Genomic DNA, 27,001 nt, shown 5'->3' on the forward strand with positions numbered 1-27,001 from the left:
TATATTATGTAAATTATTATATTGGTTGCATCATGTTAATAGATAACAATGATATTTTAACTTTTACAAAACCCCAAAGTTTAAATGATACTTCTTAATTAGTGTGCAAAAACATAAAACATCACTTCTAATAAAAAAAGAAAATATGAAAATATAAAACTAGAAATGATTGCTAGTCAGAAAGAACATTTTTCCTGGTGTCACTACCGAAGAAAAAAAAAAAAAAAAAGAGACCGACCAAGAAAAAGAAGGGCAGTGTCTCATCCGATACTGAAACACTAAACAACAACATTTTTGTTACTAATCAAAGACACTTCCTTAAAACCAAAAGGGAAGTTTCTTTTCCTCTAAGGCCTATCCGATCTTGAAACACACAAACAACATTTTCGTTTATTCACTTCTTCAAGAAGGTCCTGGAGAATATCTTCTTGCAATAAGGACTCCACTTTAGGATCCCAAACCTACTCACTTTCTCCACCAACCTCGCACGAACGTGACCCTGTTTCAACCCCAAACACACATATCAATTTGATTGCGTTTTGTTGTATAGTTGTTTATGTTAGATTTTGGAAACTGACCTTGGTTACAGAGAGAGCAGTTTGGATAACGTAGTTTCCGTAAGGATCTTGCAAGATATGTTCAAAGTTTGGAACAGATAGAAGCTCCCGGACAATCTCAGCTCGACTCTGAGGATATTGCCTAAGACATTTCTCCATCACATGGCTACTGAATTTCTGAGTCGCTAGCTCGGCGTAATGCATTCTAAACTGAATCAGTAACTTCACTGAAGATACTTTTTGTTCTATCAGAAACTGCACCACATAGTTCCTGGAACGATTCCCATAAACCATACATAAGCAGAGTTTTTTCACAATAATACCAAATCATATCAAGTCTAGCTAGAGCCACGATTAATTTTACCCGAAAGGATCTTGAGAGAGGTGACGTGAGTTTCTTGATATCTCATCGACTAGTCTCTCACGTTGCTCTCCAAGAGAGTTTGAAACGCAGCATTGAAGCACAAAACATCCGTGGCGATGAGTTGCTATCTCAGCACAGTACTTCGTAGCAGCTTCCAAGACAAACTGAACACCAGATTTTCATAACATTTGAGAAATAATGAGAGCTTAAAAGAAAAGTGATTAAATAGAAGATGGAGATTATGTGACATTAAACAACAACCTTTTTGTCGTTAGGACCAAGAGAATCCAAGCAAGTCTGAATCACATGGTACCCATTCAAATCTTTAGCAAGAGCAACAAATTCCGATTTAAGACCTGACTTTATCATCCCGATCTGCTGTTTTGTTTTCACCGTTTCTATCATCTTCTGGACAACCCGTGTCCTGTTTCATTTCAAAACACAGAAAACAGAGATAAGATAGAGCAGATTTCTAGGCTTTTTGGCCAAAGGTCTCAGCTTTTTTCTTTTCTATTGCTTCTTAATGCTTGCAGTTTTGGTTTGTCCAAAAATAGCAAAAAGTTACATCCTTTTCTACCAAATATTGCCTTCTTTTATGTCTATACCTTATACCAAACTGTGCAGAGATTTCAAATATTTCCCTAAAAAGTAAAGATTTCATCTTTCTCAAAAAACAAGAAAGATTACATCCTAATCTACAAAAGATGAAATGTCTTAATCTCTAATGAAAACTCGTGGACTAGTGGCCAGTGGGGATTTGTGATATTTTAAATTTGTTGACTAAAATTAATGACGCAGAGAAGTTGACACAAGCTCTGTTTCTGTTACCAAATTAGCAGCAATAGAACTAAAATTGATAGAAAGAAAATTTAAAACTTATTACCCATAATTGTTGAGACAGATTTTGATGAGCTCCACTGGATTTGAGGTTAACACACTCATAATCAGCGTCCTTTGTTCCTCGTCACACACAAGCAACAGCTTTTGGACGATGTAATTCCCAAAAGGATCCATGGAAAGTTCAACGACATGGTCAATGGTTTCAAAGAATATAGCAGCAAGAATCTTTCTTTCATCGACCAATTTCTGCAAAACCCTGCAACCAATCTGGTCTTTGGCCATTAAGTTCACAGATCCGTAGATGTTAACCATGGAGGCTAGATCCAAAGGTAATCTATTCTCTGGATAACAAGCTTTAGGACCTTCCATGGCGTCTAGAGCACGAGAAACCCTATTTGCCTCAAACATCAACGCATCTTTCCCAAGAGAGACCTCTGGATAAGAAGCTTCCATGGTGTTTAGGGCACGAGAAACCCTATTTCCCTCAAACATCAACGAGCCCATAAATGCGTCGTTGCCGAGAGAGACGGCTCTAATACAAGGAGAAGAACGCTTGATGGGTCGGTTCATATGGTCGAAGAGAAAATCTCTTTGATTCTTCTGAGTCATCATCTCTCTAAATCCGTTGGGGTTAAAAGAGTCTTGAAAGCCAAGCAATCTAAGCTCTCCCTGAGAAAGTCCATGAGAGGAGCTCTTTCGAAGAAAACCAGAGGAAATGTTAGAAGCTCCTCCTCCACACAGATTCCGATCGAATCCAGAAGAAAACCCATGGAGAGTTCTTCTAGACCCGAAATCAACCGGGTCGGGTCTGCTCCAGATACTCATGTCACAGGAGATACCCATTTTGTTAAGCTTTTTACACAAATCCAGACCATTATCCACCATATCGCTATTGTTGTAGCTCTGGTTTTTGAGAAATGGGTTTGTGTCGAGATTCTGTAAAAACCCATCAGGGAGACGACGATCGGAATAAGGTCGTTGTATGTTAAAATCACAACTCTGATTCTTCAGAAATGGGTTTGCGTCGAGATTCTGTAGAGACCCATCAGGGAGACGACGATCGGAATCGGCTCTCTGTATGTTGAAATCACCGTGATGATGAAAACCTCCAAAACCCATAAATTTGTCGTCAAACATTGTCGATATGAAGAAGAGTAGTAGAAGCGATAACGAAGAAGAAGAAGATGAGGAAGACGAAGATTCAAATATGTAGAGAGGGTGTGTGTGTGTGAATAAAACCAAGGGAACAATACGGAGAGAGAGAGGTTGCAGGTGATATAACAAGAAATGGTTAGAGAGAGTGCGAGAGAGAGAGAGAGAATGTTGTTCTCTGCGAGAGAATGTACGGACGCACGTCCAAGGCTGGCTTGTCTCTTTTGTCGTTTTTCAGTCACATTCGCCATTAATACGCAGCAGAGCCTGAAGTCCTGAACAATGCTTTTTTTTGCTTTTTTTTTTTAACCTGCGGAAGAAAATTAAAATATTTACAGTTTTGTCCGTTTTCTTTGTTTTGATTATTTCATTTTTGTTTCAATATTTGCAGTTTTGTCCTTCTTTATCTTTAACGAAATAGATGATAGTTAAGGTTGTTCACACAGTCATTTAATATTTGTTTTATTTTCTAAACATCATTTATTATCTACTTAAATACAGTTATATTAGTAAATAATACAAAGCAAATAGTCAAAGTCAATTAATAAAAAAACTAATTAATTTTATATTGAAAGTTGAAAACATCATTTATTTTGAAATATTTTTTGTTTAAAACAGTGTCGCTAAAAAATAAAAGAAATTTGAAATATAATTAACTAAAATTAACTTTTTGACAAAAAAAATCTTTATTTTGAATTCTCATTTTGACGTATCACTTAATATTTATCAATATAGTCGATTGATAATAGATTTTCTTTTGTTATTTTTTGGTCTTTAAAATCAGTAGGATCGTTTTATATAATTCGATCAATCCTATTCTATATATTAAAAAAAGAACGACACAAGAAAATGAGATATGTGAGCAGTTTTCTTCAATCACCAGTCTGACAGAAAATAGATTCAAGATTTTTTTATCAATCGATTCTTTCACGGCATGGAAAAAATATATTTACAAATTTACCCTTTTTCTCTGAATCCATTATAAGCTAGAAAGTAGTGCCAAAAGAGCCAAAATTTATGTGTTTTTAATCATTATATGATGTATTAGTAAATATTTTATTTTAAATTATCTGATATTTTCTATTTTAATGTAAAATTAATTAGTTTTGTTCAAGTTTCAATGCAAAACTAATCATAAGTGATGTTTTAGAAAATTTTTAATTTCAAATTATAAAGTATTTAATTTCAATTCAAAATAATAAATTCTTTTAATAATTTTTCAATTTTCAATACAAAATTAATTAATTTCAATTGTTGTTATCCATCTATATTTTTGTAAATTATTTTATCATTAATTGCATTGTGTTTAAATAGACAATAATGATGTTTTAGTTTGAACGAAATTCTTCTTACAAAATTTAAACATTATTTATAGTGAAAAAAATATTAAAATACAATAAAATAGAAACTAGAAATGATTGTTAGTCAGAAGTCAGGACTCAGGAATAACATATTTCTTTTGAAATCTTACTCCTATTTTCCACATATCACTTAATATTTTGATTGATATTTTCTAATGTATTTTTTTTTGTTTCTATCAGGATCCGTAGGATCGTGATATATAATTCAATTATTCTGTTTATTAAAAAGCATCGACACAAGACAAAATCTGATCTTCGAGCACTTTATTCAGTCACCTACTCACCTCTAACGGTATCAACAAGCAGCTGCGTCTTTCGGTTAATGCTAACCCAAAACCCATCCGGTTTAGCTCCTCTGTTCTTGATCTCTCCAAGACTCACCGAGCGAACTCTATCACCAATCACGCCTCTTGTGTAAACTCGGTCATGACTTTGTGCTCACTAAAACATGCGTTAGTGCTTGTAGGAGTTAGCCAATTATTTCTTTTATTTTTGCTGATTATTTCATGTGAGAGTTAACCCATTATAAGCTATAGAGTAATGCTAAGATTTGTGTTCTCTAATTTTTTTCCAAATTATCTGATATTTTCAAATTTCAATGCAAAATTAAATAGTTATTTTAAATGAATTATTTTTCAATTTTCAATGCACACTAATCATTTATTTTGAAAAAAAAAATATTTTCATTATCTGATTTTCTTAACTTTCAATGCAAAATTAATTAATTTTCTTTAGTTAATTTGATTTCAATTTTCAATGCAGAAGTCTTAGTCTTTTCATTGTTTTTCAACTTTCAATGTAAACTAAATTAGTTTTTGCTTATTTATATTCTGTAAATTTTTATCATTGGTTGAATGTTTAGATAGATAACAATGATGTTTTAGCTTTTGAGAAAACCAAAACTTTTAATGATTTCTCTTAATCTACGTGCAGAAATTTTAAGCAGCACTTTAAAAAAAGAAAATATGAAAATACAATAAATAGAAACTATAAATGAATGATTGTTAGTCAGAAACAACATTTTTCTTTTGGTAATCGGATTGCCATTTCCACATATCACTTGATAATATTTTATTTATCATAGCCTATTGGAATTCTCTATTGTATTTTTTTTTTTCTATAAGGATTAGTAGGACAATGACATTCAGTTAATCATATTCTATTTTATAAAAGTATCGACACACAAAACCTGATCTTTGAGTACTTTCTTCAATCACCGGCCTGAGAGAAAAACAGGTTCAAGGTTATTATCAATCGACTCTTTCACAGCATCAACAAGAAGCTGCGTCTTCCGGCTAATACTAACCCAAAACCCATCCGGTTTAGCTCCTCTGTTCTTGATTTCACCAACTAACCGAGCAAACTCTATCACCATACACGCCTCTTGTATAAACTCAGTCACGACTTTGTGCTCACTGAAACAATCTTTGCTACTTGTACTAAACGAGGCCTCGGTTTCTTGAAACGGGATAACAAAGTCGTGTACGCGGAGAGTACCTTTCGTACCGATCGCGGTTATCTCCATGGTTAGATTAGCCAAGAAAGAGCAGTAGATTGTTGCGGTTATCTCTTTTTCCCATTCGAGCAATGCGCCACAAGAGAGAACGATCCCTGCATCGTTTAGGACAGGACCGGGCAAGGCGGTCACGGTTTTTGGAAGTTTGAAGTTGTTGGCGAGAAGAGTTGATTGGATTGTGTACCATCCGGCGTCTCCGAGTGCACCAAGTCCGTCGAGACCAGGCTTTACACGGATGTCGTTTTTAAGGAAGTTTTCGTTTGCTGCAAATGAGAAACAACTGTGCACCTGAAAACATAAATTGGAAAAAGGAAAAGCTCATTTACAAGTCCCTAAAGATCACTAAACTTTTACATAATAGGATAGTTTTCTATCCAAATGAAAATTAGGTCAGCAATAATTAACCAAACCAAACCAACGTTTTCCGTTTTTGGTTTTAGCTCTGAACTGAACGACAACATTATATTACTTGCACCTGAAAACATAAATTGGAAAAAGGAAAAGCTCATTTACAAATCCTAAGAGCAGCTCAGTAGTGTAATTCAGCTTAAGTCTCCTTAAAATTTTTTATTAATTTTTTTTGAAAAGGTGATGTGTGGTAAGAGAGAGACTCGGGTTTCTTTTCCCGATAGCGAAGAAATGAATTTTTAACAAAAAAGAAATTCAATCTCACAAAAATTGAACGACCAATAGCCTTACTCCACGTCACCAACGTAACCGTCTCCTGCGCCCTTTACTGAAGGATCGATCTGTCACATTTTTTGAGTTTTTAATTTATTATTAATTAAATTTGTCTAGGATACTGGGCTAAAAAATGGAAAAGAGAGGCTGATGGAGCTGGTCTAAAGATCACCAAACTTTTACAGGATAGTTTTCTATCCAAATGAAAACCAAATTAGGCCAGCAATACTTAACCAAACCAAACCAACGTTTTCTGTTTTTGGTTTTAGCTCTGAACCGATCGACAACATTATAAAATCCATTCGATTTTTGGTTCGGCGATATCGAACCCATTTGGTAATTTTCTTCTAATTTTTTCTAACCGATATATATATATATATATATCAATCTATACCGAATTATACTGAACTATACAGAGAATATATTTAAAGTTTTTAACCAAAAAACTGTACTAACCGAATTAAACCAAAGATTTTGGAACGGAACCAAAGTTTTCAGTTCTGATTCAAGTTCGGTTATGAGCTATAAATCGATCGATAACACTATAACATCCATTTGTTTTTCAGTTCGACGCTATCGAAATGATCGGTTCTTATTTTTCTTAACCGAAATTTACCAAAATATACCAAATTATACTGAGCCATACCAAATATAGATTTATAAACCAGAACCAAAAACCAAACTAACCGAATTAATCCGAAATTACTCGAATTTAACAGGAAAAAAACGGAAGATTCGGTTCAATTCGGTAGAATATACCCGAACTACACAAACCGAAGTTTCATTCGGTTATTTTCGGTGGACTTTTCTACAAGTAAAACACTCTGCTAACAGAACTACCCGAACCGGAAAAACCCGAACAAACCGAAATAGCCGTAGAATTTTCCTGAAGCAACTATCCTACTATCCTACTAACCAAACTAACCGAACCGGAAAGACCCGAACAAACCGAATTCGCAGCCTAGCCAAAAGAATCATCGTGTAGCAAATAGCAATTACCAATTTCAATTTCAGATCAATCCTGTTATGGGAAATATCATCAAAATCTGTTTATCAGTTTAACTAAATTCCTACAGCAAAATGTTTCCTCCTACACATAACCATCATCGTTTCTATATTCAATATCAAGAAACAACGATTGAAAAATTTGAGATCGACGACACAAACTCACGGTTTTGAGCTGGCCAAATCTCACAGGATCGGTCAAGAACTCCTGAATCTTAGCCGTCCTTGGATTATGCATCCACTGAGTCCCATCCATAAACTGAATCCCATTAGCCTCACAAGCCTCAACGATCTGATCAAACTCGGAAACATTCAATCCAACGGGCTTATCAATCAGCACGTGTTTCCCCTTTCCGGCGGCGCGTACAGCCCACTCGACGTGGAGGCTGGCCGGGATCGGAAAGTAGACGGCGTCGACTTCGGGATCTTCTAGAAGCGACTCGTATGAGCAGTGGATCTTCGCCGTCGGAGAAAAACCGTTAGATTTGGCGAACGATCTCGCTTCTTCGATTGAGATGGAGATGCTGGCTATGGCTGTGATTGTAGCGTTTGGAGCTAGATTGATGGCTCGAGAGACTTTGCGGACGATGTTTGAGCTGCTTAGCAGTCCGATACGGATCTGGTTATCGCCGGTGGCCATTTTTGCTTGAGTTCTTTTTGTTTTTCGGCGAGAGATGGGAGGCGAAAGTCAAATCTTGGTCATCTCTCTATATAGTTTTGGTCAACAGTTTTAGTAAGTTATATCTAAAGGAGTTGGTGTTAAGCATTTTTTTTTGTTTGCCAGGCTAATTTCTATATTTAAATTAATTATGATCTCTAGGCAATTCTTTTTGTTAGATTATTAAGACATGACATTTTTTTCCATACCAGGATGGATCTAGAAATTATTTAGCATATTAATCTTTATTATTTATTTAGCATAACACAGAACATTTTTATTTAATAATATGTCGTCAAAAGACAAAAAAATTGTTTGTTCTTAAGTAGCAGCAAATGATACAATAGCATTTGTAGTCCAAAATGAACTTGTTTTTTTTTTCGAATAATACAAAAAGAGTTGACGAGAAAGGAAAAACATAATTTTTTTTTTGTCGTCAAGGAAAAAGATAATTATTTTCCTATTTTTGTAGGTCGAGAGAAAATCAAAGTCATTTTGTTTTTGTTTTGTTTGTTTTTTTTAGTCGGCGACTAGAAATTTCATTAAAGAGAAGCGGCGCCTCCGCCTTAAGCGATAAGTGAAGAAAGAGATAGATAACTACATGAGTAGAACAGAGGAAACTACGGCTGGTTGCGTTGTCGGAATCTGCTCTCTAGTTTCTCAAGGTTGCAGATTCCTACGGATCATACTCTCTTTCCTCAGTGATGTTTCCTCAAACCGGAATCGGGATCGCAATAACCGTCGTCAAGACAGAGACGATCACCGAAAAGCTTAAGCCTGAAGCTTGCTTCGTCAAAGCCCAACCGAGTTCGACAACGATGAATACACGAGTTTCGATTAACGATTCACAGTACCTCTTCAAAGATTATATGCAAACCAGAAAGTCTCTTTACCTTACCTAGCTTTAAGACTGTTGATTCTGGAAACGTATCTTGTGAGACTGTGTGAATAGCGATCCAAACAAAAAGCATTGAACAATCGATAAGCGAACAGAATTCTTTACTCTTTCAAACTCTGTACATATTCAAAGACTCATATATATATATATTAGAATAGGTCAATAATCCCATGACCACTAACTAGCGTGGATCATGTTATCTTCTAACTTACTTATAATTAAGAATCTTTTAGTTCACGAAGAACCACCTTTCACGAGATGACGGGTCTCCCCGAGACTCGAACTGTGGCTATGAACAGCCAGAAGATGGCACACAAGGCACCCACAACTGATAACAGAAGAAAGCCTCTGTTTCTGCTCTGCTTCTTAGCTATGGTACTAGTAGTAGTAGCAGTAACTGGCGTTCCATTAGCCTTTCCACTGAACCTGATGCGGCTGAAGCTAGACATACGCACATAGGTTCGATTAAGAGGACCTTCACACGCAGAGGCTGGCGTTGAAGGTATTGAATCCATAAATGCCCACAGAGCCGATGAGAACGGGCTTGTTCCACCATCGTTTCCGCCCTCCTGGTCTTGGGGATTTATACTCACAGTTGGATTTGTGGAACCGGGAATCACACCTAAGCAAATAGTATTTACAAAGTATCAGCGGAAAGGCTTAGGCTATGACGTTTAAAGATCATCATAACAAGAGGTTTTGTTAAGCAACAAAAAGCAGAGTATCATATATACATCTTAGTTCAAGTCAAAGACAAATGCAGAACATATATTCGTGCTTAGTTGGGAAATAACTTGACATACAACAAAGGTGAATGTTCTGAGACGAGCATGAGTCTAAGTACCTGATGAGGGTGAAGCCAATGCTCCAGAAATAGATTGTGGCTGATCAAAGAGAATAGCTTGATCATCAGCGTTAAACCACATATCGTCAGTGAACTGATTTAAGCTAGGATCCATGATGTTGTTCAGCTGGTTCTCGGGGTTCTGGTCCTGGAACTGTTGATAAACGAATTGCTGTTTCTGGTCAGATGAGATGTCAGCTAAAAACGAGGGACCTGTAGAAGTTTCTTGAACAATAGGTTCCATATCCAAAGACATGGAAACGTCATGGAACAATTGGTCAAAGTCATTAAAGTCTCCATATTCACCATGATTCAAGAACTGTGCGGGTTTCTCAGTTTCAGAAGCTCTGAGTTCAGGGATCAGAAGATCATCCATTTCAATGTAATCCTCCTTCTCAAACACCAGAGCGTTCTTGGGAGCTGACGTGACCTCAATAGACTCAAAACTTGAGGGTCTTTTGTATGGGAGGCCGTTTGGCAAAAACTCTCCGGTTTCCTGGGGTTGAAGAAACACTTTAGCAGAATCATTCACCAACGTGCTCTGCAGCTCTTCTTCACTATTAACCTGCAAATAAAATAACTATGAGTAAGGTCATAATAAAATGAACAGGTGAAATGAGCCCTAATCTAATAGAATGGTAGTAATCTTCCTCATTTAAAGAGAGAAGAAACTGACCTGTGGAATACTAGCAGCAAGGCCATTAATACATCTTTGAGGAACCCCAGGTGCATCTGGGATTTCTCTGAGAAGCTCCTCGATATCATCTAACCGAATATTAACAGGATTGAAAATTCTACCACCATCAGCACGACGAGGATCCTCATAACGAACAACAGGCTCCTCTGGTACAGCAACTTCATTCCCATCTTCATTATCATCATCAACCCAATCTTCTTCTTGAAAAGGAGCACCATACTCTTCACCATTCTTGGGTCCAGCCCCACTTTTCTTGAACAGCTTATAAAGAGCATAATAGTCCTTGACGTTCTTGCATCTCATGAGCTCTTCTTCATCCATCGTGTACTCGTGCATCACCCAGTCGGTGCGCTCGCCGTTAGGCGCACGGCCTCTATAGAAAACAAGAGTCTTTTTGAGCCCAACCGGTCTCGAGTTGTACACGATGATTCGATCTTTCCCTGTAGCTTTCCAATACCCAGTCGCGGTGCCTCTGCCTGATCTAGCTGCGTTTGGATACTTCCTGTTCCTTGGAGTGAAATAGAACCACTGTCTATCTCCCGTCTTCAACACCGATTGTCCTGTGTCAACAACACACACACACGGATGTTTCAATAAGACTGAGAAAATAAACAAAATGAAGAATCAATTGAAGCGTAAATGATCTCAAATCAGAATTTTGACATAAACCCCGTAACTATCTGTGATGATCAGAATCAAGCTACAACAAAAACCATCGAAACCTAAATCTATTTAGCCTAAGAAAACATACAAAATGAAGATTCAATTGAAGCGTAAATGATCTCAAATCAGAATTTTGGCATAAACCCAGTCACTATCTGTGATGAACAAAATCAAGCTACAACAAAAACCAACGAAACCTATTGAGCCTAAGAAAACATACAAAATGAAGAATCACTTGAAATGTAAATGATCTCAAATCAGAATTTTGACATAAACCCAGTAACTATCTGTGATGATCAAAATCAAGCTACAACAAAAACCAACGAAACCTAAATCTATTTAGCCTAAGAAAACGTTGAAAACATACAAAATGAAGAATCAATTGAAGCGTAAATGATCTCAAATTTGATCAGGACAAAATCTAAACCCGATAACTATATGTGATGATCAAAATCAAGCTACAACGAAATTCTAAATCTATAAAAGCCTAAAGGGAAATGGAAAATTTACCAGGCAATGCCTCAGGATCCATTTTGTAAACATCAACAACGCCGATGACATTGACTCTAAGCCTTTTTTTACAGATCTTCCTCTTGAGATAATACATCACCAGCTCCTCATCGGTGGGATGGAATCGAAACCCTGGTGCGCTAAATTTTCCTCCTTTGAAACACGAATCTGCAGGAGAAGAAGAATCCGCCATCAACGTAGAGAAATCGGAGCCGATCACTTGTTAAAAAAATCCTCTGCGACCCCAAAAAAAAAACAAATATCGATCGGGTCAACGAGAAGAAAAAACTCTGAGAAGATCCCTAACTCAGAAGAGAGATTTGGTTGGCTAATCTGATCTCTCAGCTTTTCTCTGCTACTTCGCAGTCATTTCGTCTTGGGCTCAAAATATGCTTGTTTCAAGCCCATTATATCGATAGGCCTGTAATTATTATTTATGTATTTTTTTTTATTTAATTTGTCATGTAAATTGGATTTGTGGTTGACGTGAAGAAGAAGATACTGCTCACCTTGATGTTTTTTCTCTAAAACAATAAATTATATACAAGATAATATTAGATTAGATCAGATTAGCAAGATAATTCTGAGAATTTTGATATTATCTTAGATCAGATTAACAAGATAATTCTGAGAATTTTATATAGTTATTTCCTTTTTTCCTTTTTCGTTTTGCCCTGTTAAAAGTGTTTTCCTTTTCCCCTAGTTTTGTTTTTCTAGCTTCATTAGGAACCTTCAGAGAAAATTCTCTTTATATATCTTCTACAGTTTTCAGGAGACACACACGCTTGCTTTTGAGAATCAATAATAAACCTTAAGAGAAAAACTCAGAACTTTATAACTTCTTCCACTCGGATCAGATCGTTGATTTGGATTTGAATTTTTGATATAAGAAACGATGGAGAGGACGAGTAAGCTTCTTTTGAAATCTTAAAGATTGTTTGGTTTCTTAGTGTGGTTGGGAAGTTGATTTTTCGTTTGATACATGGAACTAAAGATTCAATTTTTGCTGGAAAATATTGCAGAATCTCAGCGTAAGAACGTTCCGATGGATTTGTTTGATAATGACGATGATACAATTAGCATGGATGAAGTTCACGTTCACAAAGATGTTATGTTGGATCAATCCCTTGATGCTCTGTTTGAGAAAAGGTAGGTTTCTTTTGTTGTTGGGTTTTTATTATGCTTTTGCTTGAGTTTGATGTGAAACTAATAGTGTTTGGATTCTTTTCTGGATGCGTAGGAGTTCAACGAGAGAGCAAGCTTTAGCCTCCATTGTTGATGCATTCAACAACGACTTGCAGCATGAGTTTGTGGAAAATAAGTAACCATCTGATACCCTATTTTCCTTCTTTAGTTTAACATTCCACTTCAAAAATCTAAGACTTCCGTCACTATTAAAGATTATGTGTATAGCTAGGAATTAGATAGAAAATTTCTGTGGTTAGTTCCAGAAAAGTAACAAAAAAGCCAAAATAGCCACAGATAAAAATTAATTATGAAGCTATAGCCACATATTTTTTTTTTCCAGTAACTATAGCTTCATAGCTAATTTTCCGTGACTTTTTGATGGCTTTTTCATAGTCTTTTCGTGGATTTTCAAAATAACCACAGATTAATACGTAGCTATACACATGATTTTTAGTAGTGCGTGTAGTTGATCATATATACAGAATTATGGTTCAGTATTGATCACTTGATTGTTGTCTAATAATTTCTTCTTAACGATGCAGGTTTGCAACTTTGTTGCACCAGTGTTTACATTGCACCAAGAAAGGGTCCAATAAGGAGACCTCATTAGCATCACATGCTATTGGTTAGTACTTAGTACCCTGAGTAACAAGGCAACTTATATGCATCATCTTCAGCAGTTTTTTTTTTTTTTTTTGTGAGCTATACTAACAGTTAATGTGGTGTTTCCAGGACTGCTAGCATTGACTGTTGGACTCGGTGATCAAGCACAAGAGATTCTGGAAGAATCTGTCACTCCTCTTTCTCAGGCCCTTAAATCTGCCCGTGAAGCCACGAAAATAACTTCGGTATGGATGATTATATAATCGAGTTTCTTTGTTATACTGTTAAAGGTTTCTATATAAGATTCATTTTGGATTCATCACGCTTGTGATATCCTTGCAGATTCTAGAGTGTTTAGCGGTCATAACCTTTGTTGGTGGGACCAATGACGAGCAAAAGGAGAGATCTATGCAAATAATATGGCAAATGATTCACCCCAAACTAGGGTCTAATGTTTGCATCTGAAACTGTCATTACTTTGCTAATTTGGTTTATTAAGAAAGTAGGTTGTTTAAGCTAAAGTATATAATAGGCTCACATGTAAGCTGGAATTTTGTGTAGGTTGTTACAACCAAACCTTCACCTGCTGTAATAACTACTGTTGTCTCTTCTTGGGCGTTTCTGCTTACAACAGTTGATCAATGGACCCTAGGTCCCAAAATTTGGCAAGAGTAAGTGGAGCTTATCAGTCAGTTATTTGACCTAGTGTGTCACTTACTAATGGATTTATAATCCTGATTAGTTGTTGAATGTCATTGTATGTAGGATCGTAACTTATCTCTCCTCACTATTGGAAAAGGATGACCGATCTGTACGTATAGCCGCTGGTGAAGCGCTTGCTATTATATTTGAGTTGAGAACTCTAGAGAAGTTCTCAGCCGAAGCCAAAGGATCAGTGAAAGAAGGAAGTGTGTCTCAAGAGGCTTTGATTCACATGCATGGCTTGAAATCTAAAGTCACTAATCAAGCTAGAGACCTCTCTTCAGAGGCAGTTGGTAAAGGTTCCGTTAAGAAAGATCTCAAGACCCAACGAAATTTGTTCAGAGATCTTGTTGAATTTCTTGAGGTATATACCTTCATCTTTTCTTTGATATATGCTACTCATGAGGTTTTATGTTTGGTTACTGATTTTTATTTATGATTTGTTTTATTTATGATTAGCGTGGATACGCACCTGAAACCTCTACAAAGGTCGGAGGGGACTCTTTACAGACCTCAACGTGGCATCAGATGATACAGGTTTCTCTCAATCTTTATAAGTTTTTAAGGTGACAAAATATGATAAAGTATGCTATAGGGTACTTACTAAGCGAGCATAGGAATGTACAATCAGGATTAGGAATCGGATTTTACAGCTAATAAATACGGGTCTTCAGGGTTTGTATTATTCATTCACATGATAATAAAGAAACCCTAAAGAGTCAATCACCTTAATTCATGTTTTTCTATTATTTTCGAATTTCTTCTAGTTCGATTCGACTTAATTCCCAACATATTTTTTTGGTCTGGTTTTTCTTGTGACTGGTTCTAATAGTTACATGTTGATTTTTTCAACAGTTGAATTTTTTGAAGCATTTCTTTGGGGTTGGCTTTAACAAGCATATGCAGGTCTGTTTTTCTTATTTGCCTTGCTTTCCAAGTTTTTACTCTCTCTTAGGGTTTCTTCTTCTTAATAGCTGACGCTTTGGCTGTTCCATTCAATTTTGCAAACAGGAGAATGAATTCCTCCATGATGTGTTTAATTTCACTCCAAAGAAGATTGGTCGAGGGTGGACACTTGAAAAGAAAAGCGAAAAGGTTTGTTTGTGTGTGACTCGCATTCCCCTTTGTTCCTTTAGTTGTTTAGGCAGAGATTATTATCCGGTTTTTGACAGTGATCGTTTGTTTTTATGTTCTATCATCCCATTATTTGCTACTATTTGTTGCAGAGATTGTTTAAATTGCCAAACTCAGCTCGCAACAAAATAAAGACGGGACTCCTCAACATGGAGAGGATGTTAGCTAAGGTATTATATCATGGTTGATTGTCTTCTCTGGGACATTGCATCCTTGCGTCCTTGTCTTCTCATCCCATTATTTGCTACTATTTGTTGCAGAGGTTGTTTAAATTGCCAAACTCAGCTTGCAACAAAGCAAGGACACAACTCCTCAACATGGAGAGGATGTTAGCTAAGGTATTATATCATGGTTGATTGTCTTCTCTGGGACATTTTGTTGTGCAGAAAATATAATGCGTTTTTTTCCAACTATGGTTGCAGAATATGAACGTTGGGTACTACACAGCGACTGTGGAGCAATGAATGATGGCTTTACAATGATTTTGTATCTCTGCAAACTCATCTGACCATAGAATCACTTTTGCTGTTTCATTATTGGTCCCTTCATTAGAGTTTTCTATATCACAGTCTCTTTTACTGTCGAGTGCTATTCATATGATACAACAGTTGCTATTAGAGAGCCATTGACCAATTGTACTAAATTAAATTGTGAATATAACAATTTTTTCTGTCTCCAACCAAGTTATACAGAAGATAACAATTTACTTTCATTTATGTCTCCAACCAAGTTCGGCTAAATTCCAACTGTAAAAAACTGAACCTAATTTATTTATTCTAGATGATTTATGAAAATCATATTCGTTACTGAAGGTAATCTGTACAAAAACCCAAAAAAAAAAAAACTTACAAATTTTAATCTTAACAAAAATCCACTCGATATCAAACCCAGCAAACGATTTTCAAGCATCAAAAAATCTTATTCAAAGCTCTGTAGGCCACTCTATAGTCAATAACTCTAAAGGACTTATAGATAGATGCCTTGGATGAAGTTATAAATGCTACTTAATTACTAATATTAATTCTTGTGTAAAACCCGAATTTCTATAATAGCCGCATATTATGTAAAAGAGGAATAAAAATTACAAAAAAATAGATACCAAATATGCAACTTGAAGTAGAGGGATTTGTGTGGAGGCGAGACTCTCTTTCCAGATGTTGTTTTGTTTGCTTTTGTTCAATCTCTGAGAATGAGAAAGATAATTTACGTAACTTATGTAATTCAAATTGGATCTCAGTCAAAGTGAATAAAGAAAGACAATCAATATTGAATTAAAATGTTTGGTTGACCAGTAATTCAAAAAATCATGAACCAAAGAATCCAACGATTCTGATATCCGGTAATTCGGACAACTGAATTGCCCAAAAACGATATCGGAATATGGTCTTAAACCATCTTGTCAAAACGAAAGGTAGCAAAAAAAAAAAAAAAATCTTGTCAAAACGAGTTCCAACATCTTATTGGTTGGCTATAGATTATGTTTGAGGCTTAAGTTTATTCTCATACTTGATTCAAATTTTTGTTCAGCAAGAGCGTTTGGAAAAGAAAGAGTCACATATTTTTAGTTTGTTGCTTGAAACTATCATGCTTGTCACTTTTATAGAGATGAAGACTTTAACATTCAAACCAAACTTTTTTTCGAAAAAAAAACATTCAAACCAAACTGAAACGCATTAGAAGAAAAAAAAATCGTAACCGGAGAAACCCAGACCAAACGATTCAATCTCTTCCACACCGGTACTGGTATTTATTGGTTTTACCTTGTACCGAGATTTTGATGTGGCTTAGGTTATCACCGACTCTATACCGTATATATTTATGGTTAGAGTCTCTTCGAATGATTTGCTTTGCACTCTGTGTACCTCACTGACTCTCTCCCTCAAGATCGATCATGAATAGAAGAGGAGGGATTTCAGATTACATCCCTATTGATCTCATTATGGAGATATCATCGAGATTGCCTGCAAAGTCCATCGCAAGGTTTCATTGCGTGTGCGCTACGGGGTTCCACGTTGTACCGTCCATGTTTCACCGAGTTGTTCTTGACATGGTCACGTGCTCATCCACGTCTCTTATTTGCCCTCGAACGAGACGATGAGTGGAGCATTTTCTCGTCGCCTCAGCTTAAGAATCCATATGGGAAGAAGTCGTCGTTTCTTACACTATATGCCGATTTACATGTTAAGTTCTCTGAAGACGTATCGCCTCTAGACTTTTGTGGCCTTATCTCTGGTTTGATATATTTCTCTACTATGTTTATACACAAAGAAAGGACGGAGAAGCAGTCCCTGTGATATTGATAGGTTTTTAATGTAACTTTCTTGTGTATTGAAATGTAGAAGAAGAAATACAGAGTTATTCCATATACAGATTACAAACTCATGACGCATGTAACTGAATACAGAATACTTGAGCTCATATGCTCTAGAAAATAACAGAATGCATACGTATGATTGTAACAGCTTCTATATTTATACTAGTTAGCTTCACCACTCGCACTTCACGCGCTTCCTCCACGTGCCAGCTAACCTCAATCTTCTGTTTGCTCCCTTGTATTTGTTAATCTCCTTCTCATATACACATTCACGGGCCTATTAGATATTTAACCCTAGAACAAGACAATATGCGAGCTTGCCTAAACGGAGAACAGACGAGTGGTCAAGAATATTTTTAGGGTTTGATCCGATCGACAAGAAATTCAAGGTATTGTTTTTGGCTTGTCCACGTTTTTTGGGTGATGATGATGAAATTTTGGCATTAAAGCACAACGTGGACATTTTGACATTGGGAACGAGAAAAATGAGTTGGAGGAAGATCAAATGCTCCAGTTGAGTTGGGTGGGTAAAATGGGATTAGGTATGGTAAAATGGGATTATGAAGAAGATGGCAATACCGTTGAGTTGGGTGAGTTGTGTGTTTGGGTTCTAGAGGATGCCGAGAAACAAGAATGGTCGAAACATGTCTACGATTTTTTGGCTAATGAACTCGTTGACCGCAGTGTTACCCTTGTTTGATTTAGCAATAAAAAAATGTTTCCATCGTTGGAGTGACAGCTACGGGTGAGATTGTTTTGTCGAATGGTTATGCATCAAAACTGTTTTATGTTTTTACTACAACCGGGAAGGGAACACACTCCAACATGTTGAAATCCAAGGTTTTAGAGAATACTATGAAGCGTGTGATTGGAATTGTCATAGAGTTGTTGCCTATGTAGACTATGTAGAAGATCTTAATGTTATCGATGCAAAGTAACTCAAGTCAAGGCAAGGCCTAAATATCATTAGGAAAAGGCCAAAACTACCAAAACCACAAAAAATCTGGAACTCTGCTCCATCTTTCAAGAAGAAGGAGCCGACAACAATCCCTATGCTGAACAAGTACGATTTATTAGCAAATCTAGAGTGAGGAATAGGTGTTGTTGATTTGTTGTATTTTTGAGTGTGACTTCTCTCATTTACAGGTTTCGTGTGAGCTTTATCACTCTGTTGGGTTTTCATATTTTATAAACCTCTCTCGTATTCTCTTACTTTGTTTTCACGATGATACGTAAACTAATCTCGTAAGAAATTGGATATTTCAAGCTGTCAAGAATAATGTTATAGAGCATCGAGAATCGAGACAAAAAAAACCTCTTATATCAAAAACTAGTAAATTTGCCCGCATTTTATGCGGGCTGATATAATTTTTTATTTAATTGTTTGAAAATTTAATAGTAGCTTGGATTCAATTGTTTTTTTATTCTCTATTGTTGAGTATATTTGTTTGTTAGATTTCCTTGCATTTTAATTTTTGAAGACATGATGCAGACTATAAATATTATTGTTGTCTTTTATTGGTCCATTGGGCTGATATGTTTTTTGAATAAGGATACAAACTATATATATATATATATTCATAATAATTATAGAACAAAAACATAATGATTTGAAGTACAGTACCAATTTATTCTAAGGTTAAACAATTTAGAAGGATTGAGAGAATTAGAGAGAAGTCGTGTACATATTTATATTAAAACATTTGAAATCAAAAACCCTAATCTACACATCACATATTCTGTCATTCCATTATACATTCTATTTATTGATTTTTACTTTTTTGTTAGATTTGACTAAATATCGGTTTTATTAATTTTGAAAAATATTTTGATTGATAATGAAATGAAGTATTAAACCACAATAATTTAGAGCGGTATATTTTAAGTTATTTTAACACATCATCCGATAAGAACTAATAGAAAAATGATACTTAATTAGAAAATATATTTGTTTTTTATTCTCTATTGTTGAGTATATTTGTTTGTTAGATTTTCTTGCATTTTAATGTTTGAAGACATGATGCAGACTATAAATATTATTGTTGTCTTTTTTTAGTTCATTGGACTGATGTGTTATTTGAATGAGGATACAAACTATATATCTATATACTTATTTGTGTAGTGAAAAACTTATGTGCCATCTCCACAGCGAGTTTCATAATCTTTTGCTTATGTGTTAGCTCTACAATGAGTTTCGGCTGCAGAAAGACATTTAATCATATTTTTTTAATTAAATATCATATTTTATTGTTTCTTATAGTACCGTACAAACTTATTAGATCAACATGAGAAACCTCTTTTGTTATATAGATACGAGGCATCAAATTCCATAATCAATAATAACATAGGATTTGGAAAGACATTTAAAAATCATTAGTTCATCGCTATATACTTTTTGGATCAGTACGGTCTGGCCATCACATTACAGAGGCTCTATATCAGATATACAGTAGAAACTCTATAATTTAATATTTGATAAATTAATATTTTTTTAGTCCCAAATTTATATTTTGAACTAATTAATTTCTTTATAAATTAATAATTCTTTAAATTAATAAAATATGCGAGTCTCTTATAGAGTTTTTACTGTATGGGTTGGACTTGGTTCACCAGCTCAGATTCGAGGTTTGGCCGACGACAACGACTTCTTGTGACATAAAAACCGGGCTTTTTAGGCTGATGAATTGCCACTGTTTCGTCTTCGAGCATCATCATAACCAAAGACATTGTAGGTCTGTCCAATGCATACTCTTGGACACATACAAAACCAACTTGTATGCATCTCAGGACTTGTTCCTGCAATGGTGATGATGATGAAGGAAAATCTCTGATTGAGGGCTCTATTTAGACCTTTTCCTTCCTCCCAATTATTCCACACCTGTTAACAAAGATTGATGCATCCTATTTTTACTTACCATCAGTTTTGAAAGCAATATAAGATAAAATCTGAGAGAAATAGAGCTTACATGGCTGGTTATGTCAAGGTCTCTGTTCTTCTTTCCGCTTAGAATCTACAGTGCCAATACCACAAAGCTGGAAACATCTGATTTCGTCGAGATGATTCCACACTTGGCATACTCTGGGGACACATATTCACTACAAAATGGAAATAACACTCAACATGAGCTACAATATTTTCTCACGTTCATGTCAATGACAAATACTTGAAAAGGTGATAGTTTGCTTACAGAGTTCCGGCCAATTTACTTGTGTTAGCCTCTGTCTCATCTCTTGCAAATATCATAGCCATCCTGAAATCTAAGATCTTTGGAGTCATGTCTTTGTCAAGTAAAACCTTGCTTTTCTTTTTTTTTTCTTCTTATGTTTTACTTATTTTTTACTTATATTTTGCTTATATTTTTGCTTAATATTAATATTTCTTACAATTTGTTTCTTAGTTTTTACACATATTTTTTATGTAAACACAAAATAAGTGTTATATTAATCAAATTATAGTGTTATATTCTCCTGAACTAATCCAAATCTGCGAGATAGACATCTCTTTTACTCCTTCTACTATAGCGAGATACCTAGGTTAACTTTGGTGGGGTTTTCATAGCTATGATCGCATGTACTATCATTCCAACCCATAAGACTCAAGTCTAAAATTAAAAGTTTAATTCAGACTATTGTTGAAGCGAGAATTTAAAATTAATATTCATTTATTAAAAATTGTGCAATCTATTTATTAATGCAATCTTTAACCAGATCCAAATTTGAATTAAAATTAAAATATTTCAATACTTTTAAACTCTTGATTGATTTTTTTAATTAAAATTCAATCAATAATTTCATTTCTAATTACTTCTTGCAAAATAATTTAGTTGCAAAATGATTTATCTGTTCTCCGTGACTAGTGTACCATGTGAATCAAATAATGGAAAAATATTTTATAATAAGAAAATTTATATACATAAGCAAGCATTAACTTAATATCAAACACATTAGACTCTCTAATATCAATCATATATGAAGAAATATTTAGGAGTACCTATCTTTGTCTCATCATTATTAGGCTTATTGATCCTTCCACCACCAATTTCCAAAATCCACTTTGAAAAAGAACTTAGATCATTTGCATCATTCCCACTGAGCCTCATGTTTTTTTATAAATCCTATTATACTTCAGAGAAAAAAATTCCCAATTCGTACAAACCTGTAAACAAAGAAAACTCACACATGTCATGCATTGCTTGCACATATCCTTTCTTTAAATTTTTGTATAAATCTTTTTAAATTAATTTTTATAAACATTAAACCATATTTACTATAACTCACTTTAAAAATACTCAAGTTTATTAAAATAAAGTTTATTTTGGTGCCATTTTACACCAATATATGAAAAAAATCCGGATCGGATCCAAATATTCGTATCTTTAAAATAAAATTTCGAATCTGGATTTAGAAAACCCGTATATGTGATGATGCTCAGGTATTCATTATTTTGTAAGGGTTTGTAACTTTTGGATTTTTGTATGCATTGTGTACATATGTTATTATTTGGATATTGAAAAATCTTACTAATCGGAGGACGTTATAAAAATCTATAAATTGATATTTATCTTACCCCATTGAGATTAGTTTTTGTTGGATTTGGTATAAGTATTATAAGTTCGAGGCCATGGAAAAACATTTTTCGAATTCAGATCTTTGTAATTTAATACATACATCCTTATGTTTTTCCTTGATTATTGTTTGTCCGTGATAAACAAATCTAGTCCATATGTGACTCAAGCCCCGGTGTTACCGACCTACAGATCTTCCCCACTTCAATGTATAGTGTGATGAAGACCATTAATCTTTTTGGTTATAATTTCCTTCTCATTTTTCACATTCTCTTAATAATTCTATAAACTTATTAATTTTCTATGATTATCACTAAGGGTTTCTTATGATTATATCCTAATAAATCAATAAGATGATCCACTTTTTGCTAAGAACCGTCTCTTGTTTTAAAACTTAAAGAGACGATTTCTTCCTGCCAGGTGTCTTCTTGTGACTGGATACAACAATTGGAAGAAATGTTTTTTCCTTCTTCTCTGAGTAAACCTTTCATTCTTCCGGAAAAAATGCCGATTAGTACCTCAACATTAACAACTGGTACCGATTAGGAGAAAAAGCCAATTAGTACCTCAACGTTAACAACTGGTACTGATTGGTACCCAAATAATTTTGATGTCCTCATTCATACCCAAACAATAAAATATTTGAATATCAAAACCTGTACAATTTTTTTTGCCAAAACATACATTAACTCAATTTCCATTAGTCAACTCCGTTAAATCGTCAAGGGAAAATCCAAGCCAACATTGTAAATCTGAGCTGATATCGTAAATTAAAACGACGTCGTTTTAATAAGTTTTGAAAAATTAAAAATATCACCCATCATAGAGCTCAAATCCACAAACTCAAAGCTTCGATACACGTTAAGACACAACAAATATATTTTTTATACTCACAGGTTTTTCTCTTCTATTTTTTCTTTTGTATTTTCGATTTGATTTCGATGAAGAAGATGACAAATTTTTGGGTGTGATTTGGTCTCAGTTTCAAGTTTTTGTTTTCTTGTTTTTACTTTTAGGAATCTGGATCCTGTCCAATTATGCTTTCTTTTTCTCATTGACTTTTCCTGTTAAAAATTTGTTTCTTTGTCGTAAAATTCTTCTTTCTTAGCCTATGCCTGCGATGTGTTTGTGTATATTCTGTAGAGAAACTAATCGGCTCTGTATCGCTTGTTGTTTTCAATTTTTTGTAAAATTCCTCAACGAGAGCTTTGGTGGCGATTTTAACAAATCAAAACCTGTTGTAGAAAACCTCAAAGAAGGTAAAGGAAAAGAGTCGTGTTTATAAACAATAATTGATAACTATAGTCAACAAAGTTCCTTCAGTTCAGTTGGTAAAGTTCAACGCTTGTTGGCTTCGAGTTTGTGGGTTTGAGCTTTATGATGGGTGATATTTTTAAATTTTCAAAACTTACCAAAACAACGTCGTTTTAATTTACAATGCCAGTTCATATTTACAGTGTTGACTCGGATTTCGGTTGACAGTTTAACGGATTTGACTAATGGAAATTGAATTAATGTATGTTTTGGCCAAAAAGAAATTGTATATGTTTTGATATTCAAATATTTTATTGTTTGGGTATGAATTAGGACATCAAAATTGTTTGGATACTAATCAGTAGGGAAAAAGGCCGATTAGTACCTCAACATTAACAACTGGTACCGATTAGTATCCAAACAATTTTGATGTCCTAATTCAAGGAAAAAAGCCAATTAGTATATCAACGTTAACAACTCGTATCGATTAGTACCTAAACAATTTTGGTGTCCTAATTCAAATGCGAACAATAAAATATATGAACATCAAAACCTGTACAATTTTTTTTGGCCAAAACTTATACATTAATTCAATTTCCGTTAGTAAACTCCATTAAACCGTCAACGGAAAATTTGAGTCAACACTGTAAATCTGAGCTGACATTGTATGCCGTTAGTCAACTCCGTTTTATTTTTGTGCCTTCTCATACATATGCCGTTAAATAGTTAATGTTCTGTTAGGGCTTATACACGTGGATTCCACGTCTGCAACAACATTGTTTTGTGATAGCTTATAATTTGTAAAACTAGACAAAACGATGTCGTAGCTCTCTCAGATTTAATGTTTTCAGCTTGATGAATTCAAAGACTGCGAAATTCAGGGAAATATTTGCTCATCTAACCTAATTTCAAAGGTGTTGGGGTGTTGTGGAGAGGTCGGCGTTGGTCTCTCGATCAAGTTGCATAATGAGGTAATATTCTCACTTTGTTCTTATTACATCTGATTTGAAGATGAGTACAACCAAATGTATATATGCCCACCAAGTGTTCGACAGATGTTAATTTTAAAAGTAACCATTTTTTTTTGTTATTTCAGTGATTCAAATGATGCAACTTTCACGATTTATTACAATGGGATGTTTGAAACGAGAGAGGGTAATGTACTTTCCTATAAAGGAGGAGATATTCATACACTTGTGATTCCTCCACAAACACTCTTTACAAACTTGCCGGATGCACTCAGGATCTCTTTGTATGGACAAAGGATTTGGTATAAACTTCTTTTTGAGGAGCTTAGTGAGCATAAGCTGATGTGTAATGGAGATGCAATGTTTCAGAAAATGGTTCAAACTGTAATGTGGACAAAAAACGATGAAATATTTATGGAAAAAGAAGACGATGGAGATGCTGGTGGTAATTGTAATACAGGTGGTGATGAAGCAGATGATAATAGTGGTGGTGAGATTCTTGAAGAAGATGCACGAGTTGAGGATAATCTCAATGGATTTGTTGATGAAGAAGAGCATGACAACTCCGAGAAAAATCCATAAAATTCTGATGATGAGGGTAATGGCTGACGATATCTAAGGTGCAAGAAGAGCAGTGGAGATATTAGATTGGGTCAGATATTTGATAATATATCTGAGTTCAAAGAAGCTGTGGTTGACTATGCTCTGACTAAAGGAAGAAATGTGAAGTTCAGAAAATGGGGATCTGAAAAATGTCAAGTGAAATGTGGAGTCGCTGGTAAAGCTGATGATGATAATGATGAAGAAGTTAATGCTCGTGATAATGCACTTCAGGTTGTAGCCGTTAGTGATGATAGAGAAGATGCTGCAGAAGAAAAAAAAAAAGAATGTGAATTCAGAATCTATTGCTTGTATGAAAGATCAGCAGGTGCGTATTTGGTGAAGACCTTCGATGATGAGCATTCATGCATCCCAGACGGCTATAGCAAAGTGTAAGGATTTTTAACTTCTCCTGATTGCTTAGATCTTAGGATCTATTAGGTGAATTAGAAACTTGAAGAACACAAAAGTTTGATCATCCAGTTCACGACCTCGAAGCGCTACGTGGGGTGGGAACCGTCTCCCACAACCTCTACTATCAATCAAAGAATACACAAATGCACTAACCGGCACTCTCTTTGTGTTTCAGATACAAGTAATAGATTAGAACAATAAAAGAAGAAGACTTAAATCACAACACAAAGAAGACACGAACTTTCTTTGGTGCTCTCTTGGATTCCCTTTTCTCTCTTCTCTAAATTGCTCTCTCTCTCTATCTCCAACTTGTACTCACGACTTGTGTTTTCTTTTTCTGTGTTAGGGTTCTGCTTCAAAGTCTTTTCTTCTTTTATAGCAATACGTAGCCGACTTGTTTAACTTCATAATCTCGTTCTCCATGTACCACGAAACCAAAAAAGCTTCTTTGGTATAGGGCTTGAACAAACCCAATTTCTGATTTAAACCAATTAGGCCATATGAAGCAAACAAGCCCAATAATCTCCACCTTTTGCTTCATCGTTCCTGTCTTGACAATAAGAGAAAAAACAATTTTCTCTCCTTCCGATTTCAACTCAGACGCATTTCCAGCGACTCCCTGCAACTCCGGCGAACTCTCAAACCTCGACCACTTCTGACAAACTCTGAAGCTTGCGACACCTTTGGGCTCAACCAATTTCGAGCTTTGTCGCCAACTCCCCAATGTCCTCTCGATCGATCGCGATGTCAAAAGACAATCCAGTATGGATTTGCCATTTCCGGTGATGACTTCACCGTCGACTTTTATCTAGTAGCCGCAGCTACTCTCACGCATCAACATTCAAGCCCCAAAGCCTCAATTCCTCTTTGATGTTTTCCCGATAGTGAAACTAGATGCAAATTTTCTCAAACCAGAAAAAAATTGATCTCCTGCGATTCCTATGTCGCAATTTCCTCTGTAAACTCAGGTATCTTCAATCGCCTCTTCATCTCCTTCCTGTGATGATTTTAAATTGACCCTTTCTGAGATTTCCAGTCCACGTCAAAAAAAAAATTTCAACGCTTCCCCTTTGCCAGCTTCTCCGACGAACTGCTTCGTCTTCTCTGCTGTTTGGGATGACATCAGGTAACCCTCCTAACCTGCATCATCTCGTCTTTGCTTTGTCTATCAACTGATATTTCCGAGACTGTGAAATCCAAACTTGAACTTTATGAGTTATCCTTGTGATTCATCCTTGTCGACCTGTTAATTCATCTCATGTGCACTGAGCTTTGAATCAACTTCTTCAGGAATCACTTTGCAGAAACTCCACCTGAAACTAACTGTAGTCTCAATTTCATCTTCTTTGCAGCTTCTCCCGATGAACAGCCCATGTTCTTCAGCTACTTAGATGACCTCAGGTAAATCCCTAAACCTGAACCTTGTACTCTCAACTTGTTTCCTAGATTCAAGAACACACTATTAACTTGTATGCCCTTGAATCTCCCAACAGCTCCACCTGGAATCAAAGTC

At 35.3% G+C, this 27,001-nt stretch overlaps 4 protein-coding genes across 4 annotated transcripts; 1 reads left to right on the forward strand and 3 right to left on the reverse strand.

Moving 5' to 3' along the window:
* Positions 1–394: 394 nt before the first annotated feature.
* Positions 395–2,898, reverse strand: LOC18991631 (putative pumilio homolog 10). Its single transcript, XM_024153212.1, has 6 exons — positions 2,823–2,898; positions 1,805–2,741; positions 1,183–1,345; positions 922–1,085; positions 579–828; positions 395–499 (listed from the first exon to the last, which is right to left on the reverse strand). Exons 1-6 carry the CDS (start codon positions 2,896–2,898, stop codon positions 395–397), a joined length of 1,695 nt encoding a protein of 564 aa, XP_024008980.1.
* A 2,402-nt stretch (positions 2,899–5,300) lies between these two features.
* Positions 5,301–8,193, reverse strand: LOC18991632 (uncharacterized oxidoreductase At4g09670). Its single transcript, XM_006396017.2, has 2 exons — positions 7,643–8,193; positions 5,301–6,078 (listed from the first exon to the last, which is right to left on the reverse strand). Exons 1-2 carry the CDS (start codon positions 8,114–8,116, stop codon positions 5,488–5,490), a joined length of 1,065 nt encoding a protein of 354 aa, XP_006396079.1. The 5' UTR covers positions 8,117–8,193; the 3' UTR covers positions 5,301–5,487.
* A 923-nt stretch (positions 8,194–9,116) lies between these two features.
* LOC18991633 (NAC domain-containing protein 17) lies at positions 9,117–12,073 on the reverse strand. Its single transcript, XM_006396018.2, has 4 exons — positions 11,747–12,073; positions 10,553–11,133; positions 9,877–10,441; positions 9,117–9,654 (listed from the first exon to the last, which is right to left on the reverse strand). The coding sequence occupies exons 1-4, from the start codon at positions 11,937–11,939 to the stop codon at positions 9,284–9,286; spliced, it is 1,710 nt and encodes a 569-aa protein (XP_006396080.1). The 5' UTR covers positions 11,940–12,073; the 3' UTR covers positions 9,117–9,283.
* A 568-nt stretch (positions 12,074–12,641) lies between these two features.
* LOC18991634 (interferon-related developmental regulator 1) lies at positions 12,642–15,837 on the forward strand. The gene is made up of 13 exons (XM_024153392.1): positions 12,642–12,654; positions 12,769–12,895; positions 12,987–13,067; positions 13,477–13,559; positions 13,667–13,782; positions 13,880–13,990; positions 14,099–14,208; positions 14,303–14,603; positions 14,699–14,776; positions 15,095–15,145; positions 15,251–15,334; positions 15,634–15,711; positions 15,796–15,837. The coding sequence occupies exons 1-13, from the start codon at positions 12,642–12,644 to the stop codon at positions 15,835–15,837; spliced, it is 1,275 nt and encodes a 424-aa protein (XP_024009160.1).
* The last annotated feature ends 11,164 nt before the right edge of the window (positions 15,838–27,001 follow it).

The sequence above is a fragment of the Eutrema salsugineum genome, unplaced genomic scaffold (assembly GCF_000478725.1).
Source record: "Eutrema salsugineum unplaced genomic scaffold, Eutsalg1_0 scaffold_5, whole genome shotgun sequence".
Taxonomy (NCBI): Eukaryota; Viridiplantae; Streptophyta; class Magnoliopsida; order Brassicales; family Brassicaceae; genus Eutrema; species Eutrema salsugineum.

Coding starts and splice junctions, on each gene's coding strand:
- LOC18991634 (XM_024153392.1), top strand. Junction 13,783..13,879: donor AAGCCACGAAAATAACTTCG/GTATGGATGATT, acceptor ATATCCTTGCAG/ATTCTAGAGTGTTTAGCGGT. Junction 15,146..15,250: donor GCTTTAACAAGCATATGCAG/GTCTGTTTTTCT, acceptor TTTTGCAAACAG/GAGAATGAATTCCTCCATGA.
- LOC18991632 (XM_006396017.2), bottom strand. CDS start 8,116: ATGGCCACCGGCGATAACCAGATCCGTATCGGACTGCTAAGCAGCTCA. Junction 6,079..7,642: donor GATTTGGCCAGCTCAAAACC/GTGAGTTTGTGT, acceptor TTATGTTTTCAG/GTGCACAGTTGTTTCTCATT.
- LOC18991631 (XM_024153212.1), bottom strand. CDS start 2,898: ATGTTTGACGACAAATTTATGGGTTTTGGAGGTTTTCATCATCACGGT. Junction 2,742..2,822: donor CATACAGAGAGCCGATTCCG/ATCGTCGTCTCC, acceptor ATTTTAACATAC/AACGACCTTATTCCGATCGT. Junction 500..578: donor CTGCTCTCTCTGTAACCAAG/GTCAGTTTCCAA, acceptor GGGTTGAAACAG/GGTCACGTTCGTGCGAGGTT.
- LOC18991633 (XM_006396018.2), bottom strand. CDS start 11,939: ATGGCGGATTCTTCTTCTCCTGCAGATTCGTGTTTCAAAGGAGGAAAA. Junction 10,442..10,552: donor TTGCTGCTAGTATTCCACAG/GTCAGTTTCTTC, acceptor TTTTATTTGCAG/GTTAATAGTGAAGAAGAGCT. Junction 9,655..9,876: donor ATTGGCTTCACCCTCATCAG/GTACTTAGACTC, acceptor CTATTTGCTTAG/GTGTGATTCCCGGTTCCACA.